This window comes from Lontra canadensis, unplaced genomic scaffold (assembly GCF_010015895.1).
Source record: "Lontra canadensis isolate GAN:19392208 unplaced genomic scaffold, GSC_riverotter_1.0 scaffold2, whole genome shotgun sequence".
Classification (NCBI taxonomy): domain Eukaryota; kingdom Metazoa; phylum Chordata; class Mammalia; order Carnivora; family Mustelidae; genus Lontra; species Lontra canadensis.
This window is the reverse complement of record NW_022630996.1, coordinates 15147353-15167333: the sequence shown is the minus strand read 5'-3', so window position 1 is coordinate 15167333 and position 19981 is coordinate 15147353. Positions and strand designations below refer to the sequence as shown.

The 19981-nt window shown below is 38.2% G+C and overlaps 1 protein-coding gene across 2 annotated transcripts in view; it reads left to right on the top strand.

Annotated features, from left to right (window-relative positions):
* Positions 1-6803: 6803 nt before the first annotated feature.
* KLHDC10 (kelch domain containing 10) overlaps positions 6804-19981 on the top strand; it is a 58678-nt gene continuing 45500 nt past the window's right edge. The window contains exon 1 of one of the 2 annotated variants that reach the window (XM_032869253.1): positions 6804-7103. In XM_032869253.1, coding sequence (XP_032725144.1) covers positions 6932-7103 — 172 coding nt within the window. In that variant the 5' untranslated portion in view covers positions 6804-6931. The remainder of the gene's footprint in view (positions 7104-19981) is intronic. The other variant, XM_032869256.1, reaches the window with a different exon arrangement.

Here is a 19981-nt window from a genome sequence, read left to right as displayed (position 1 = left end):
TGAATAGCTAGAGAAAAGGTGTTTCAAGACCTTCCTGGATCCCTTTGTCCCCTCACCCCCTTTTCTCTTGCACTCTTATACTCTCATTCTTCTTCCAGGAAATACTGGTCATGTTCCATTGAACTGATTTCATGACTTAATGTTTTTAAAAATACTATGGTAGGGGCGCCTGGGTGGCTCAGTGGGTTAAAGCTCCTGCCTTCAGCTCAGGTCATGATCCCAGGGTCCTGGGATCCAGCCCGTTTGGGATCGAGCCCCGCATCGGGCTCTCTGCTCAGCAGGGAGCCTGCTTCTTCCTCTCTGCCTGCCTCTCTGCCTACTTGTGATCTCTCTCTCTCCGTCAAATAAGTAAATAAAATAAAATCTTAAAAAATAATAAAAATAAAAATACTATGGTAGGTTAATCTTCCTGCTAATAAAGATGATATACATAAAAATGCCTAGTTCGCAAAGTGAGATCCGTAAATGTGAGCCTTCTTCCTTTTCCTTGGGCAGCCAAACTTAACCTTAGCTATATTTTATTTATTGTGTTTCTATGACAGCTGTATGTGTAATGCTTACATGTGTAATGCTTATATGTAGAGATGCTTGCAATTTTTGTAATTAAGTGAACTAAGGACTAATTAGTTTGGGCTTCTGAATATCAATGCTGATTTGATCTGGGCTAACGACAAGCAGTTAGTCACCTTTGACTATTCACCAAGGAATTTATATGATTTATATGATTCTGGGTCATATTTAAACTGCAACAAACTAATGAACAGTCCAAGAAGTAAACCTTTTTAAAGGATTATTATACATTGATTGCTAATGTGAGAATATGATGTTACATTTACATAAAACATTATACTTTTCCATGTACTTTATTATTTTTTTTTTAGGTAGGCTCCACACCACACATGGGGCTTGAACTCAGGACAGTGAGATCAGGAATCACATGCTCCACTGACTGAGCCAGCCAGGCACCCTTCCATGTACTTCCACATATACTATTTTATTGGTCTCCCAAGATAACTCACATGCTGTTAAAAAGGAAGATACTACTGCCATTTTGCATGTGATAAAATTGGGTGGGGAACAGAGGACTACACTTATGTTCTCCACCCTGGCTGTAAATTAGAATAACTCAGGGAATGTTAAAATATGGCCAAGTGCCTGTGCTCCAGGGATTCTGATCCAAATGGCCTGTGTGGAAACCGATCATCAGTGTTTTCCGTAATAGCCTCAGGCGAGTCCCGTGTGCAGTCAGGGTTCAGAGGCACCAGGTTACACAGGGCTGAGTTTAAGATGTCAGTATGATAAATACTCCTAGATTTCCTAACGTAGTATGTACTTTTTACCCCTCCCCAATCCTCTGCTCTCTAACTGCATCCAGTGTTGTAATTATGGAAGTTCTGCTGGAAAACAATCCTGGAAATTTGTTTGAATCATTGTGTTCACCATTTATAAAACAGTTTCCTGGAAAATATTGTCAATGCAGACTTCTTGCTAATTCCAACTGACCTGTTCTCCAAGTTAGGGTGAACTGCAAGCTCTAACTGCTTATGAGGCTATTTTCATGAGTAAGCCTCAAGGAGGGTAGAGATGGTCCTGCCATCTGGTGGTGTTAAGATAGTCAGTCCTTAAATATTTAATTAGGCATAATTAAAAAAAACAGATTTTTAAAAATCTTGATATCATTACCATACCTAACAAATATAATGTTATTTCCCCAATATCCTCCAGTAATCGTTCCAAATTTCAAAATTTTCCCAATTGTCCCCAAATTGTTTTTTAAGGTTGATTTGTTCAGAAGGATCCCATACATTTTGCTATAAGTCCCCTTTAATTTAGCGCTGTTCTTTTGAGAACATTTTGAAAAACCCTGTTACGAGGGAAAAATTAAAATATACGCAAAAGAGAGAATAGTGCCATGAACTCCAGTTCTCATCACCCATCTACATGAAGCATGAACTCCAGGCCATCCTTCCTCCATCTACATTCTCAATATGTCTCCCATGCCTTTCTGCTTGGATGATTTTTTTTTTTAAAGATTTTATTTATTTATTTGACAGACAGAAATCACAAGTAGGCGGAGAGACAGGCAGAGAGAGAGAAGGGGAAGCAGGCTCCCTACCGAGCAGAGAGCCCAATGCGGGACTCGATCCCAGGACCCTGAGATCATGACCTGAGCCGAAAGCAGAGGCTTAACCCACTGAGCCACCCAGGTGTCCCTGCTTGGATGATTTTGAAGCAAAGCATAGACATCATAGTCTTTTACCTATAAATATTTCAGTAACTTTTCTCTAAAAGATGGCTTTTAAAAACCATATTTTAACTATGCATTTAAAAAATACATATATATATCCATAATACCTTAAAAATTTAACAATGATTCCCAAATATAATCCAACATCCAATCAAATTTTCCCATTAAAAAATTATTGGCTTATTCTAACCAAAATGCAAACAAGGCCCACACCCTGCTTTTTGTTGATATATTTCTTTTTTTTTTTTTAAGATTTTATTTATTCATTTGACAAGACAGAGATCACGAGTAAGCAGAAAGGCAGGCAGAGAGAGAGGAGGAAGCAGGCTCCCCGCTGAGCAGAGAGCCCGATACGGGGCTCGATCCCAGGACACTGGGATCATGACCTGAGCTGCAGGCAGAGGCTTTAACCCACTGAGCCACCCAGGCACCCCTCGTTGATATATTTCTTAAAACTCTATTAATCTGTGGGTTCCTTTTCCCTCTTCTTGAAAGATCAAGTTGAAGAAAATAGACTATTTGTTCTATAGTTATCCACATTCTATAGTTTGCAGATTACATACCCAAGATATTATTTAACATATTCTCTGTCTCTTGTATTTCCTATAACCTGATAGAGCTACAGGTTTGACTTTATTTGGATTCATTTTTCTGGCAAGAATACTTCACTGATGATTGTACTTGTCAGCACACACATACTGCCTGCTTGTCCCTTTTTATCATTGCCTACCTCTATTATTTTGTTAGGGGTCATCACCTACCCATTGCGTTTTTGTGTTATTCCATTTTGTTTTTCATGACATTGACTTATTGATGAAATCAGTCTAGGCATGGCAAAGTTTGTCTCCCTAGATTTGTTTGATTGTTTTACATGTCATGTGACTGTTCCTTTGTGCCCTGAAAGTTCCTGTAAACTGGACGTTGGAGCTTAAATCTTGATTAGATTCCAGTGAATGTTTTTGGTATGATGACTTGATAGGTGGTATCAGGTACTTCATATTATGTTATGTTAGCACGTACATATTGTCTGTGCACACTTATTTGTTAATTTTTTTAAAAAAGTAATCGCTACATCCAGGGTGAGGCTCCAACTCACACCTCCAAGATCAAGAGTCACATACTCTATGACTGAGCCAGCCAGCTGTGCCTGCACACACTTAATTATTTACTTATTGTTAAAGATTTATTTAGGGGCACCAGGGTGGTTCAGTCAGTTAAGCGTCACCAGGGGTCTTGGGATCAAACCCCTCATTTGGGCTCCCTGCTCAGCAGGAGCCTGCTTCTCCCTCTCCCTCTGCCTGCAGCTCCACCTGCTTGTGTGCTTGCTTTTTCTGTCAAATAAATAAATAAAAAAAAAATATATATATATATATTTTTTAAGATTTTATTTATTTATTTGAAACAGAGAGAGAGAGATCACAAGTATGCAGAGAGGCACGCATAGAGAGAAAGAGGAGGAAGCAGGCTCCCCGCTGAGCAGAGAGCCCGATGCGGGCCTCGATCCCAGGACCCTGAGATCATGACCTGAGCCGAAGGCAGAGGCTTAACCCACTGAGCCACCCAGGCGCCCATAAATAAAAATATTTTTAAAAAATAAAGATTTATTTGTTTATTTGACAGAAAGAGAGAGTGGGGTGGGGGGGATGGGAGGGGCAGAGAGACCTGGAGAGGTAGAATCTTGAGCAGACTCCCCACTGAGTGTGGAGTCCAATGTGGGGCTGGATCTCATGACCCTGAGCTGAAATCAAGAACCAGAGGCTCAGCTGACTGAGTCACCTAAGTGCCCCTGTATCCACTTATTATGAAGACCCCTTAGCAAATGTCAAATCCCATCGAAGTGTACTTATATTCCACATTAAAAAGTTTTGGTGGTAACCTGTTCAGAAGGTTTCTAAAATAACTTAATAATTTTAAGTTTAGTTAGGAACAAAAGTCTCATTTTGTTTCTAGAATTAAAAGTGATTTATTACAGGGGCGCCTGGGTGGCTCAGTGGGTTAAGCCGCTGCCTTCGGCTCAGGTCATGATCTCGGAGTCCTGGGATCAAGCCCCGCATCGGGCTCTCTGCTCAGCAGGGAGCCTGCTTCCTCCTCTCTCTCTGCCTCTCTCTGTGCCTGCCTCTCTGCCTGCTTGTGATCTCTCTCTGTCAAATAAATAAATAAAAAAAATCTTTAAAAAAATAAATAAAAGTGATTTATTACATACATATCATATGTGTATTAAAGATACTATATAACTACATGAGATGGTTTTCAGCTGATTGGTTAATTGAATCTTATTTTGTAGACTTTTTAAAAAAAAAGATTTTATTTGCTTATGTATTAGAGAGAGAGAGAGTATGAGCAGGGGGAGGAGCAGAGGGAGAGGGAGAAGCACACTGCATGCTGAGCACAGAGCCTGAATTGGGGCTCGACCCTGAGATCATGACCTGAACCCAAATCAAGAGTCCAACGCTCAACGAACTACATCATCCAGGTGCCCCTTTTCCTTTTTATTATGAAGAATTTTTAAAATATACAAAGGTAGACAGAACAGTGTAATGAACCGTTCTTATGTCCTCATCACCCACCTTCAGCTTATGGTTAAATGTGTTCCATCTAGCTCCCCATTCATTTCTCCTTTCCCATATTATTTAAAATTTTTTAACTGAGATATAATCCACATAAAATCCACCATAAAATTCACCCTTTTTGAGTGTACAATGCAGTGGTTTTTAATAACGAGGTTGTGCAACCATTACTATTCAATGATGTTTAGTATATTCATGGAGTTATACCACCATCACAAGTCTCTTTTTATCCTATAGATTTTTCCTTCGAAATATCTCTTTTTCCTTTGTAATTATTTGTTGAAGAAATTTGTTTATCCTGTAGGAATTCCATAGTCTGGATTTTGCGGCTTGCATCACTGTAGTATTTTTTTTTAATATTCCTCTGTCCTCTGTATTTCCTATAAATTGGTAGTTAGATATAGATATCTGATGAGATTCAGGTTCAATTTTTTTTGACAAGACTACTTCTCAGTTATGTTCTAGAGGCACATATTTGTCATCTTTCATTTTGTGATGCTAGCAGTGGATGTTCAAAGGGTTGATACATTTATTAGGGATTGCAAAATGATGATATTGTATCGTTCTTTATTTATTACTTGGAATACTCCTGTAAAAATAAAATTTCCTTCACCTAGTATTTGGTTTACTCAGTGGTAGTTTCATTAGAAAGATTAGCACTTATTGATTTTTGACTTTCATATTTTAGAGCCATCAACTCCCCCCCCCCGCCAGGTCTCAAACATTTTCATAAGCAGTGTGTGATAGTGCTTACCGGGTAAAACACCTACCGGGAAGGTCTGCAAGTAGGAAAATATAAGGAGGCGGGGCTAGTGGAGACATGAAATTTGACCAAAAGCACATGCATCCTCAGCTACAGCAGATTCTCTCTCTCTCTCTCTTTTTTTTCCTTGCATCACTTTAGGTTCTCCTATATAAAGGTTTACATGAAAGAAAGAGAAAGAAAGAAAGAAAGAAAGACCACCATATCTAAGAACCTTGAAAAGTTTTGGTTTCCTTGAAGAATACAACCGCTTTTCCCTTATCATTGGTAAACATCTGTAAACTATCTGTATTTTCCTGCTTAGCACTGCGCCCAAAAATTTCAAAGCCAAGTTTTCTGTTTAATTTTGGAATAGTATATCTGTATATCTGCATTTCCGCCTTGATCTTTCGTACCTGTTTCTGTGCTTCTGTGTTAAAGGTGATTCAAATTTTCTACAAGCAAAAAAGTATTTGAACAAAACATTTTCATATAGCCACCAGTCATTTTTGAAAGTACCTTTTTCTTGGCAGTCTTCTCACTGCTAGGTGTTATTTTGAAAATCTTTACTAACGTAATAAGCTAGGAATGGTTTCTCATTGGGGTCTTCATTTGTATTTCTCTGACTACTGGTGAGCTTGAACATTTTTCATGTTTATTAACATGGTTTAAAATTGCTTGCTTCGGAGGTGGCTTGTATTTTATTAGGGAGGAGCTCGGCCAGTCAACTCAAAGACAAGATAAATCCAGGAATACCTCACTCTTACATTTAAGCTTCGACTCCGCCTCTGTTTTTTTTGTCCTCCACCAACAGAGTCCTTTGTGTATGTCAACGGTCAGGGAAAGGGATCTCGGTCTGCAAAGCCGGCGGAACACTGTATCGCCCCCAAATATGTGTATTATGTGCATATATCCTATTTCTGATTTCGGTGTTTATGGAAAGAGTTCCTGAACCTTAACCGTGCCTGGAGGACCGGCTGTCGCGTGGACTCTTTCTGCAGGAGTGGCCTCTCTCACTCGGCCTTCGATTGGCCCTCCTGATCCCGCAGGAGTCGCCGCGATGCGAGCCTGCTCCTTGCGGTTGATGCGTGTGTTGAGTGGCTGCTTCTGCCTTTCTCTCACCCCCCACTTTTTTTTTTTTTTTAGCCATAGCTATGGTTACCACGTCTCTCCCCGCCTCCCTCCACCTACCAAGAAGACGACTGCCCATTGGCTGCCTGTCACCAAGTAAGCCAGTCATTGGTCACTGGTGAGAACAGGGCGCTCCCCCTTCCCCTGTCTCCCGGGTCTCTCGAGGAGCCCAGGAAGGAGGCTCGGCTAGTGTCGCCGGGCCAGGGGCTGCTGGGACCCGGCTGCGGCAATCGTTAGCGGGTCATGTCGGCCGCCCAGGGCTGGGACAGGAACCGCCGGCGGGGAGGAGGTGCCGCTGGCAGTGGCGGCGGCGGCGGAGGTAGCGGGGCCGGCGGGGGCAGTGGGGGCAGTGGGGGTCGGGGGACTGGCCAGCTCAACCGCTTCGTGCAACTCTCCGGGCGGCCGCACCTGCCAGGTGAGTCGTGGGACAGGGTCCTGACAGGTTGCGGGCGCGGTGGGAAGGCTACTGCTCCTTTTCTTTTCTCCCTGGCTTTCTTTTCCTTGGGAGGAGCAAAGGCAGGCCCACGCATAGCAGAGGGATTGGGGCATAGAGAAAAGGAAGGGTATCTTTGAGGTCAGGGAGGGAGCAGGAACACAGCGAAAAGAAGTATTTTTGCTCTGTTGAAAGCTCTGTGCTGAGAGTTGTGTTTTCTTTAAAAAGGAGAGGCCGCTGTTTCATTGACATTCCCAAATGTTTCGCCTATTCTGTTCCCAGGCTCGTCCTCTTCCGCAGTTTGATCTTGTAAAAGAAAGACATTGGCGCCTAGCTGTGAGAAATTATTTTTAAAAGGGTGCTAGATTGAGGAGAGAAGAGGGAAGAGCATTCCAAAGGGTGCTTTTGTAAAAACCACTTCGAGTGAGTAAGAGTTAGGCATTCTGAGACAAGAAAGGAGGAGGAGGAAAGGCGCGGGGTGGGGTAGGGGAGACGTGAGGGGGTGTTGGGATGTGGCTGGGAAACAGAGCCAAGAGAATTAAGAAAAACTAGTTAAATTATTAATATTTTGGAATATCTAGAACAGAATCTGGATTTTAAGGGGGGAGAAAATGAAGATCAAGAATATACTTAGTGACAAAATTATGCTGTCTTTACTGTATAAAAACAGCTGATTGAGAATTGGAAAAATGCTCCCAATGTGGTTATTTTACGTTTTGGCCTACAATTTCCTATCCTTGAGTTCAGATGCCTTAAAAAAACAAAGACAAATCAAATCGATGTGTGTGTGTGCAGACAATTTTAAAAAGATAACATTTGTAAGTTAAGTATAGTACAGGGGAGATAGGGAAGTAAATACTGCCCAGAATATAAAATATTATGTTGGGCAAGCTTATTTCTATCTTGAAGAGAACTATCAGGAATGATGTGTTAATCATTCACCATATTGTTTGTGAATAATGTTGAAGTTGATTTTATCAGGGATGTATTTGTTTAACCCAATGAGTTTTGAGAACATGATGGTTTTTGAATTCCTTTTACTAACATGACTGTACTTCCAAGTAGTCAAAAATTATTTGATTAATTTGAAGATAACAAAGGGAATTTTGCACATTGAATGAGACAGTCACTTGTTTGTGATGAAGTTATTGATATGTGTTAGAAATGCACATTAACTATTTCTATGTGCCATTAAAATTAACAATGAAGCAGTTTTAAATAGTCAAATGTATAATATACTAGGAGTTGGGTTTGAGTCGTGATAGTATCAAACTGGGTATTCTGGAATTGCTAAATATGTGATCTTTAAAAAGAGGAAAACAAGGAGAAATCCTTTTTCTTACCCCAAATGAATAGTAAAAACCTATATTTTTGTATATTGGCAGATTTGAAGATAAATCTCTTACCAAAGACTGTTATCAGTTTGCCCTCTACTACTACTTATATTTAGGTCTTTGATCTCAGATTGATTATACCATGGGCTGGGTATAGGCATTCCCAGGCCCCAAGAACCTAGTTGGTGCACTTCCTCACTGCCACCACCTGATGGCAGTGGAAGCCATGATTTCTGATAATGGGGCTTAGGTGTGGAGCTATATCTGCATTTCCTTAGCACACAAGGCTAAGAACAGCCATTTGTCCAGAGGTAAAGATAAATGTGTTTAAGGTGTGAAAATTCATGTGATGGGGTGATCAGCCTTTTCTTTTTACTTTCTTTTCCCCTTGACTGGCGCTTCAGCCTTCCTTCCCAAACAGGCGGCCTCTGCCATTTATTCACTATCAGAATCAGGAACATCTGATATCTCAATATATTTGGAATTCTTTTACACCAATTCATTATTTTCCCTAGCATGACATTTTAAGTCTCTTCCCCCTCCTGCTCCCCCGGAATGAAAGGTTGTATATTGAGGTGTTTAAAAAGATTTTAGGTGATGGCGAGGTTTAGAAATATCTAGCCCCATTTTATGGCTGACCCTGAGGTTAAATTTTTTTTTTCTTTTTTAAGTTTTTGTAGCTAACTTTCTCTCTCCATTGAACTCTAATCCCGTTTTCCTTTTTTCATCCTTCTCTACCAAGACTTCCAGATACTAAGTGTCCAGAACGCTTTCTTACTTTTTGCACACCACTATCCAGTTCCTGGTGAAACAAAACAAAATAACCTGATCTTCCTGGAGTGTTGTCTCTCCTTCAGTGATAGCATCTTTATCCATACAGTCAGGCAACCTTGGGCCTCTTCCTTAAATTTTCTTCTCCCTTGCATTTCAGGTGTGATTAATCACCCAGTTCTGTTTATTTTAGTTCTACTGTAACTCCAGTCCAGTCTGCCATCATCCCTCACGTAGGTCTCCTGCAGTGGCTTTTTTTTTTTTTTTCTTTATTTTTCCCCTGCAGTAGCTTTCTAAGCAGTCTTCCTGCTTCTACTCTCACCCTCCAGTGCATACAGCCCATTCATCTTTTGCAAGCACAGATCTGTTCTGAACTCTGCTTACAACCCTTTACTAGCTCTTCGTTGCTTTTAGGGTAAGGCAGAAATCTTAAACACCACCTAAAAGGTACTGCGTTGTCTGTCTAATTCTCGAGTTAATTCTACATCACATGGTTTGCTCTTTGATCATTTTCTGTTTCATTAGATGTATCATGCTCCCTTCTGCCACAGGGCCATTTCACATGCTATCCCATCATACAAGAACTCTCTTACTCCTCATTCTGTTTTTTGTTTGTTTGTTTGTTTTTGTTTTTTAAGCTTCTCTTCCTTTGGAACTTAGCTCAATCACACTGTGTTTTCAGGAAAGCCTTCTTGGACCTTCCCTGATTTATTCTCTTCTCCCTATACACACTCATAGGGCCTTGTGGTTTTCCTTGGGGATACTTACCATTTATGCATGATTCCTTGATGTGCAGCATTTGATACTCTTTTTTTTTTTTAAGATTTTATTTATTTATTTGACAGAGAGAGGTAGGCAGAGAGGCAGGCAGAGAGAGAGGAAGGGAAGCAGGCTCCCTGCTGAGCAGAGAGCCCGATGTGGGACTCGATCCCAGGACCCTGAGATCATGACCTGAGCCGAAGGCAGCGGCTTAACCCACTGAGCCACCCAGGTGCCCAGGATTTGATACTCTTGATACACACACACAATGCACTCATTGAGAATTTGAGAATATATATGTACATATACACACATATATATTCTCAAATTCTCAATGAGTGCATTGGCATTATATGTAAGCAGTTAGTTTCTTGTGAATTTGATTGATTAGTGGGTTCAATCCTCTACAGCCCCATCGACTCTGGACAAATGGATAAAATCAAATTCTTACACATAAAAATAGATTAGACTCTGCATTCATGGTGAGAGCACAAATGATATTTTGTGAAACTTTGTTGTGAAACCTTGTGAAACCTTGCTTCTTATCTTTTTTGCTGTCTCCTAAAATGCAGTAGTGGTGATGTGTTTGCCCCCTAGACCAAGAAATTCATAGCTTGTTGGTCCTGGATTTCTAACTCATAATCTGTATATGCTCAGTATAGAACAGGGAACATTTTTATACAGTAAGTATGGAGAGGTAGAGCTCAGGGCCAAGAAGATCCTGGGGATAATTGAACAAAAGTTACTATTGTAATTTCACTGTGTGAATTTGGTTAAATACAATGTTTTACTTGGGATAACAGTTAACATTGCTACTAATGAAAACTGAAAAACTGACAAAGGAAAAATGTAACAACTGGTAAAACTGGGCAAAATAGCATTGAAATCCTAATTTAAAAATGTGAAATGTGATATATGTTCGTGACATGAAATCCAAATGGTGCTAAAGAGTGTGTGATACAAGGCAAGTTTTCCTTCTACCTTTGACCCCAGATAATTGACTTCTTTCCCTATAAGCAACCAATGAGAAATTCTGTGTGTGTGTGTGTGTGTGTGTGTGTGTGTAGAAACAGCTTTTCTTTGGAGGGGCATTTAAAATGGTTACAGTCTTGCTAATGTAAATGATGATACAATGAATATCCCTCTATACGTTTTTACACATGAGTAAGTCTGTCTAGAATAAATTCCTAGAAGTGTAATTACTGGGTCAAAAGCTATGTACTATTGAAATTTTGATAGATATTGTCAAATTGCCTTCCATAGAGGTTGTAGCAGTTTATGTTTCACTGTTGGTGTTGGGTGCTGACCCCCCACACCCTTGGTAATAGAGTGGGTTATCAAACTTTTTTAAAATTGCCAACTAGTAAGTGTATTTTTCTTCATCTTTTCAATAGATATAAGAACTGTATTTGTGAACTTTATTTATAATATTTGCTTATATTTTTTATTCGCCTGGTTATTTTTTTTGTTCATTTTTCTGTTGGGATGTTGAATATTTTTAATAGAAACTCTGTATTTTAAGGAAATTCGTTGTCTTTGATATGTGTTGCAGATATTTTTCACAGTTTGTCATTTAGCTTTTACTTTGTTTCTGGTATATTTTTTCAGCAGAAATTAAAAAAATTTTTGTAGTTATCTTTATCAATCCTTCGTTGGATTTTAGCTTTTTGCATCATAAGAAAGACCTCCCCTATTTTAACTATTATTTCTGATTAAAATGAAAAGTCTTGTGTTTTTTCTTGGTACTTTTATGGTTTTAAGTTAAATGCACTTATCTATACAAAATATAAATTATGTAAAGTAGTAAGGTAAGAATCCTTTATTTTTCCAAGTGGCTATGGAATTATCACAGTATTGAAATATTGTCTGTAGGTACACTTAGTTCCTACATATGATTTGGGGTTCTTACTGGCACTTTTATTCTGTTACATTGATTAGTTCACCTGTTTGTACCTTAATGACCTCATTCTTTGAGTATAGTCTTCTCTACTCTAGTTCCATAATTTTCCTGGATACTTTTCCTTGTTTAGCTCCTCTCCTCCATTCTGTTGTTGTTCTTATTGGTAGAATGTTATATTTACAGATTGATTTAGAGATATTTGATGTCTTTTTGAGGTTCAAACTTCTGTTCAACAACAGGGGATATATTCATTTCTTGTTTAAGTCTTCTTTTGCATCTCTCAATAACATCTTAAATTTTTTTCATAAAGATCTTTCACATTTCTTGTTATGTTTAGCCCTTGGCTTTTTATCTTTTTTGTTGCTATTGTAAATGGAGTTTCTACTTTTATTATCTTTTATCTTCTTGTACCTAGCCACCTTTAGAATTCTAATACTATCTATAATAGTTTTCCAGTTGTTTTTCTAGGGCTTTGCAGTTAAATGATCACATTATTACCAAATAAAGATAATTTTATCTACTTTCCAATTTTTATACTTCTTTCTTTTGTCAAATTAATTTGGCTAGTACTTTCATTAAACAGTAAGACAGTAGTGGATCTTTCTCTTATTCCTGACTTCAGTGGGATTTTTTTGTGCTTTCCTGTTAAGGTTAGATCTGACCTTAGATTGAAGTGTACCTATTTAATCATGTTATGTATTCCACTATTGCCATTTTATTAAGATTTATTAATATGGAAGTAAATTTTTGGATGCCTGAGTGGCACAGTCAGTTGAGTGTCCGACTCTTGGGTTCACCTGAGATCCTAATCTCAAGGTCATGAGATTGAGCCTTGTATACCGCTCCACCTTAATGGGGAGTCTGCCTAAGATTATCTCCCTTTCTCCATCCTGCTTATACTGTCTTTGAAATAAAGAAATCTTAAAAAAAAAAAAAATATGGAAGTAAAGTTTGTCAAAAGCTGTTTCAGCTTCTTTGGAAATTATGTAATTTTAATCTTTTGATCTACTATTGTGATGAATTGTACAATAGATTTACTACACCATCCTTGCATTCCTGAATCAGCTTGCTTGGTCACCGTGTATTATTATTTTAAATGTGCTGCTGGGTTCTATTTGCTAAACTTTATTTAGAAATTTTGTACTGCTCCTCATAAGCTAAATTGCTTTGTAGTTTTTTATGTTTTATCTTTGTTCAGTTATGCCACTTTCATAAAAATTATTTCAAAATTCTCTTTGTTTTTGTTTGTTTTCTTTCTGTCTCTGGCTAAATGGCATTGAAGTTGAAGGTTTGATTAAATTGCCTGTGAAATCTTTTGACTTTGAGTGTTTGAGGGAAGAGGATCTCTTTGACCATTATGTCTACTTTTATGATAATTTGCTTACAATGTATATTTTGGGGGGAAGCTTTGATAACTTACATCATCTTAGAAAATAATCCGTTTCATCCAAGTTTTCAAAATTATTTTGTGTGCAGTTGAGCAAGATATTCTTTAATGATTAAAAACATTCCCTGGGGGGACCTGGGTGGCTCAGTCATTAAGTGTCTGCCTTTGACTCAGGTCATGATCCCAGGGTCCTTGGATGGAGCCCCACATCAGGCTCCCTGCTTGGCAGGAAGCCTGCTTCTCCCTCCCCCTGCTTGTGTTCCCCCTCCCCCTGCTTGTGTTCCCTTTCTTGCTGTGTCTCTCTCTGTCAAATAAATAAATAAAATCTTAAAAACAAAACAAAACAAAAATTTCCTGGGTTATTTTCCTTGGTTTTTGGATTTTTGAACCAGCTGTTAGATTTTTTAAAAATTGGTTTTACTGTTTTCTCTGCTTTCTTATTTATTATTTTTTCTTTCATTGTTTTAATGATTTATTTAGCTTTTCTTAGATTTATTTTGTGATTGTTTTTCTGTCTTCTCATGTTGGATGCTTAATGTTCTTTTTATTCTTTCTAAGTGTTTAAATTATAAGATTTCTTCTAGGGGCATTTGGGTGGCTCAGTTAGTTAACATCTGCCTTCTGTTTGGGTCGTTATCCCAGAGTCCCCTGCTCATGCTCTCTCACTCTCTCATTCTCTCTCAAATAAATAAAAAATCTTTAAAAAGAATATAAAAAAAGATTTCTTCTGAATACTGCTTTAGTTGTGTTCTATAGGTTAAGTTATAGGCTTCCAGTTGCATTTTTTTTCTTAATATCTTGCAATTCCATTTTTAATTTATTTTCTTTAGTACAAGAGTAGTTAATCTTTTAAACTTTTTTCTTAATATTTCCATTTATGTTTTGAATAGCTTGAGATATAATTCAAATGCCATGCAGTTCACCATTTAAATTCACCATTTAACAATCAGTGGTTTGTAGTATAATCAGATATATCCAGTTATTACCGCAGTCAGTTTTAGAACATTTTCGTCACCTCAGGAAGCAACCCCATATCTTTTAGCTACTATTCCCTTATCCTCCATTTTGTTTCCCCATCCCAGACCCATTTCACCTCTAAGTAACCACTAATTTACCTTTTGTCTCTGTAGATTTCCCTATTATGGACTTTCTTATATGAATGGGATTGTGTGGTATATGGTCTTTTGTGACTGCCTTTTGTTACTTTGCGTAATGTTTTCAAAGTTTACACATGTTAAAGTGGTGGATATCAATACTTCATTCCTTTTTATGACTGAATAATATTCTGGTGGTACGGATAAACAACATTTTGTTTAACCATTTATCCATTGAACATTTAGACTGTTGCTACTTTTTGGCTATTAAGAATAATGCTGCTATAAATTGAATAAAGGTTTCTATGTGAACATAGGTTTTCATTTCTTTGGGGTATATACCTAGGAGTGAAATTGTTAGGTTATATGCTAACTCTGTGCTCTATGTATATTCATTTTAGGAACTGTCAAATTTTTCTAAATTGGCTGGAATTTTACATTCCTACCATAAGTGTGTAAGGGTTCCAATTTCATCATGCTCTCTCCAACATTTGTTATTATCAATCTGACTTTTTAATGCCAGCCATCCTAGTGTGTATGAAGTGGCATCTCATTATGGTTCTTGATTTGCATTTCCCTGATGACTTAAGATGTCAAGCATTTTTTCTTTATTTCTTTCTTGCTTTCTTTGTTTCTCTTCCAACTTTTTTGAGGTATAATTGACATTGAGCTTCTTTTCATGTGCTTGTTGACTAATTGTATGTCTTCTTTGGAGAAATGTCTTTTAGCTACTTTGCCCCATTTAATTAATTAATTAATTAATTAATATTTTAAAAAGTAAACTCTCGGGGCGCCTGGGTGGCTCAGTGGGCTAAAGGCTCTGCCTTTGGCTCAGGTCCTGATCCCAGGGTCCTGGGATCAAGCCCCGAGTTGGGCTCTTTGCCCAGTTGGGAGCCTGCTTCCCCCCACTCTCTCTGCCTACTTGTGATCTCTGTCTGTCAAATAAATAAATAAAATCTTTAAAAGTATACTCTCCATCCAGTGTGGGAATCAAACTCATGACCACAAGACCAAAAATTGCATGCTCTACTGATTGAGCTAGCCAGGGGCCCCTGCCCCATTTTATTTTTTTTATGATTTTATTTATTTATTTGACAGAGAGAGAAATATCACAAGTAGGCAGAGAGGCAGGCAGAGAGAGAGAGAAGCAGGTTCCCCGCCAAGCAGAGAGGCCCGATGCGGGGCTTGATCCCTGAGATCATGACCTGAGCTGAAGGCAGAAGCCTAACCCACTGAGCCACCCAGGTGCCCCCCCTGCCCTATTTTTAATTGAGTTGTCTTTTACTATTGAATTTAAGAGCTCTTTACATATCCTAGTTACAAGTTCCTTGCAAGATACATGATTTGTAAGTATTTTTCATGTTCTGTGTTGTCTTTTACTTTCTTAATTGTTTTGTTTGAAGCATACAAGCTTTAAATTTTGGTGAAGTCCAGTTTATCATCTCTAAAAGTCTTTCCAAATCCAAGGTCATAAAAACTTATCCCTGTATTTTTTACATTTATGCCTTTGATTCTTTTTGAGTAAGTTTTAATGTTTGGTGTGAGGTAAGGGTTATCTCAAGTGACTGTCCTATTTTTCTAGCTCCATTTGTTGGAAAGACTGTTCTTTCTCCATGGAATAGTCTTGACATTCTTGCCAAAAATCAGTTGACCATAAATATTCAGGTTTACTTCTGGATTCTCGATTCTCTTCTGTTCATCTGTGTGTCTATTCATGTGCCAGTACCACACTGCCTCTCATACTGTTATTTGCAGCAAGTTTTGAAATCAGAAAGTGTGAGTCCTCCTACTTTATTCTTTTCCAAGATTGTTTTGGCTATTCTAGGTCCCTTGCAATTCCATATAATTTGAGAACCAGCCTGTCAATTTGTATGAACTCATAGATTCTCGTAAGGATTTGTGTTGAATCTGTACATCAGTTTGGGGAGTATTATAATCTTAATAATGTTAAGTCTTCCAATCCCTGAACATGGGATGTTTTTCATTTATTTAGATCTTCCTTAATTCTTCATAAAATTTTTTTAAGTTTTGTAATTTAAATCCAATTAATTAACATGTAATATAGTATTTGCTTTAGGGGTACAGGGCTGTGATTCATCGGTCTTATATAACACTCAGTGCTCATCACAACACATACCCTCCCTCCCCATGTCCATCACCCAGTTATCCCAACCCCTCACCCTTCTCCCCTCCAGCAACCCTCAGTTTAATCTAAGATTAAGAGTCTCTTATGGTTTGTTTCCCTCTCTGGTTTCATCTTGTTTCCTTTTTTTTCCCTTTCTTCCCCTATGAGCCTCTGCCTTCTTTCTTAAATTCCACATATTAGATCATATGATAATTCTCTTCCTCTGATTGACTCATTTCACTTAGCATAATACCCTTTAGTTCCATCCACATCATTACAAATGGCACGATTTTATTTTTTGATGGCTGCATAATGTTCCATTATATATTCACCACCTCTTCTTTATCCATTCATCTGTCGACGGACCTCTGCTCTCTTTCCATAGTTTGACATTGTGGACATTGCTGCTATAAACACTGGATTGCAGGTGCCCCTTCGGATCACTACATTTATATCTTTGGGGTAAATACCCAGTAGTGCAACTGTTGGGTTGTAGGGTAGCTCTATTTTCAACTTTCTGAGGAACCTCCTTACTGTTTGACAGAGTGGCTGCACCAGCTTGCATTCCCACCAACAGTGTAAGAGGTTTCCCCTTTGCATCCTTGCCACCAACATCTGTCATTTCCTGACTTGTTAAATTTTAGCCATTCACGGGTGCCTGGGTGGCTCGATGGGTTAAGCCTCTGCCTTCGGCTCAGGTCATGAGCTCAGGATTCTGGGATCGAGCCCCACATTGGGCTCTCTGCTCAGCAGGGAGCCTTCTTCCCCCACACCCCGGCCTGCCTCTCTGCCTAGTTGTGAGCTCTCTCTTTCTGTCAAATAAAAAAATAAATAAAAATCTAAAAAAAAATTTTTAGCCATTCTGACTGGTGTGAGGTATTATCTCATTGTAGTTTTGATTTGTATTTCTCTGATGCCAAGTGATGTTGAGCTCTTTTTCATGTGTCTTTTGGCCAGTTGGATGCCTTCTTTGCAAAAATGTGTGTTCATGTCTTGTGCATTTCTTGATTGGATTATTTGTTCTTTGGATATTGAGTTTGGTAAGTTCTTTCTAGATTTTGGATACTAGACCTTTATCTGATATATATCATTTGCAGATATCTTCTCCCATTCTGTCGGTTTTGTTGACTGTTTCTTTTGCTGTGTAAAAGCTTTTTATCTTGATGAAATCCCAATAGTTCATTTTTGCCTGTTTCCCTTGCCTTTGGAGATGATCTTCTTTAATTCTTTCAACAATGTTTTATGGTTTTCAGAGTTCATTTGTATCTTGCTTGCTTTTCTCAGTCCTGTTGTCCATGTCCATTACTATGTTTTCAGCAGTGTTTGTACTCCTTTATGCTATGTGCAATGAAGATTTCATTTCTGTGTTGGCTTTATTTTTTCCTTCCATTTCTTTCCTGCTTCCAGTCTGCTTATATTTCATCTCTTCTGTGGTATGTCTTCTTTGAGTTAGAATCTCTTAAATCTTTTCTGCCTTTGAAATATCATTAATTTAAGATAGTACAGTTTACTGTCTTCCACTTCCTATCATGGCCACTGTACAAGGAATACAAGCTCATTATTAAAATTTGGAAAATATTGAGTGAGAACTTGAAAATCATCCATACTAATTCCACTTAAAGACCAAGAGATCAACATTTTGATATTTTGCCTTCCTTTTAGTTCTTTATCAATGAATTATGTTTTATTTAATACTATATAAATAATTATGTATGACTAGCAACAACTAGGATTCTATTCAAAACTGTTGTGTTTTAAAATGTTTTACTAATAAACACTCATTTATATTTTCTCTTATTTTATCAGGAAGAATCTATTCCTCCTCAATTTATTATATGAATAACCTTTTAGATTTTCTTCTAACTGATGTGCCCTGTTTTGTTTCTCTCATTTACAGCCAAGCTTTCAGAAATAATCGACTCTTATGTAATTTTTTTTCTCTTCAATCTATTGCAGTCTCACTTCTGCCTTCTTTGTTCCACTCAAGTGCTCTTGTTAAGGTAATAACTTCTAATTGCTGAATCTACTTAGATTTCTTGTAGTCTTCATCCTGCTCAACTTTTCTAGATTTATACTTTGACTACCTCCTGTACTAAGTATAATACTAGGTGTAGAGCCTATAGAGCCTAAGAATACATAAAATTAGACAAAGTCTCTATTCCTGAAAAGCTCTTAGTTATCCTTTAGCTCTTGAACTTCTCATTAGTTTGCCTTTATCTGCCCCTTAATATTAGTATCTGAGAATATATGCTTGTTTATTTGTTTTCCCTTCCTACTCTTAGATTTTCCCTGGGTGATATACTAATCTCCCAACAATGCCTAAATCTTTTTCCAACCCAGACAGACTCCTGGTCTGTTTGGTAATGGCTACTAGACATTACCACCCAAGTTACTGAAGAGTGTCTGAAATTCATCATGTCCAAAAATAATTTCATCACCTTTCCTGCCAAACCTGTTCTTCCTTTTTGCTCCTTATCCTAACTAATTTCATGGCTAGCTCATCAATTTAGTGATTCAAGCTAGAAACCTGAGAATCACAGTAGATTCTTCCCTTTTGCTCATTCCTTATCCAGTTGGTCACAGATTTCTCCTCTTTACCCTAATTCTTCTGTTTGTTCCTTTTTTTTTTTTTAAAGATTTATTTATTTGACAGACAGAGATCACAAGTAGGCAGAGAGGCAGGCAGAGAGAGAGAGGAAGGGAAGCAGGCTCCCTGCTGAGCAGAGAGCCCGACGCGGGGCTCGATCCCAGGACCCTGAGACCGTGACCCGAGCCGAAGGCAGAGGCTTAACCCACTGAGCCACCCAGGTGCCCCTGTTTGTCCCTTTTTAACCTCTCCAACTTCACCATCAATGTCTTTCATTTTATATTTCAGCTATATAGAAGTACTTGTAGTTAGTAACTTAAATTCTCAGAATAGGGTGGGGAGAGAGATTAAAAAGAAAAGACTTGTAACTTACTGCAGTCTCGCACTGTCATTATTCCGTGCACACCATTTCTTCTTCACAGAGTTCCATTCTCCTCTTTGTCTTCTAAGACACACTCAAGTAGACTTTATACAGCTTCTTAAAATTCTCTTTTTTAGTGCAAATAGGTTACTTGTACAGAGTAGTCACAGTGTATCTGTAAAACACCTGCTCAAGGTGTTTTACAGCCATCAACTTATTTCTCCTCATAACCTTGTGAGGTAAGTACATCCTCTTTTCTGACGGGGAACTGAGGCTAAGTGAGAAACTACATAACTTGTGCAAAGTTATATAGCTAATAAATGTCAGAGTACAGATTCAGGAGTCTGTTGGACTTCAAAGCCTATGCTCTTGTGCCTCTTCTGTGTGCCGCCACCTTCCTTTGTATATATATACAAAGGATCATGGTACTTAAGTATGCGGAATTGCAATTGTTTCTCAACTTATCTGCTTACTAAGTGTGGGTTCCTTAAAGACAAAAATAATGTCTTATTCCTTATCATATTCTACAGAAACTTAGAACA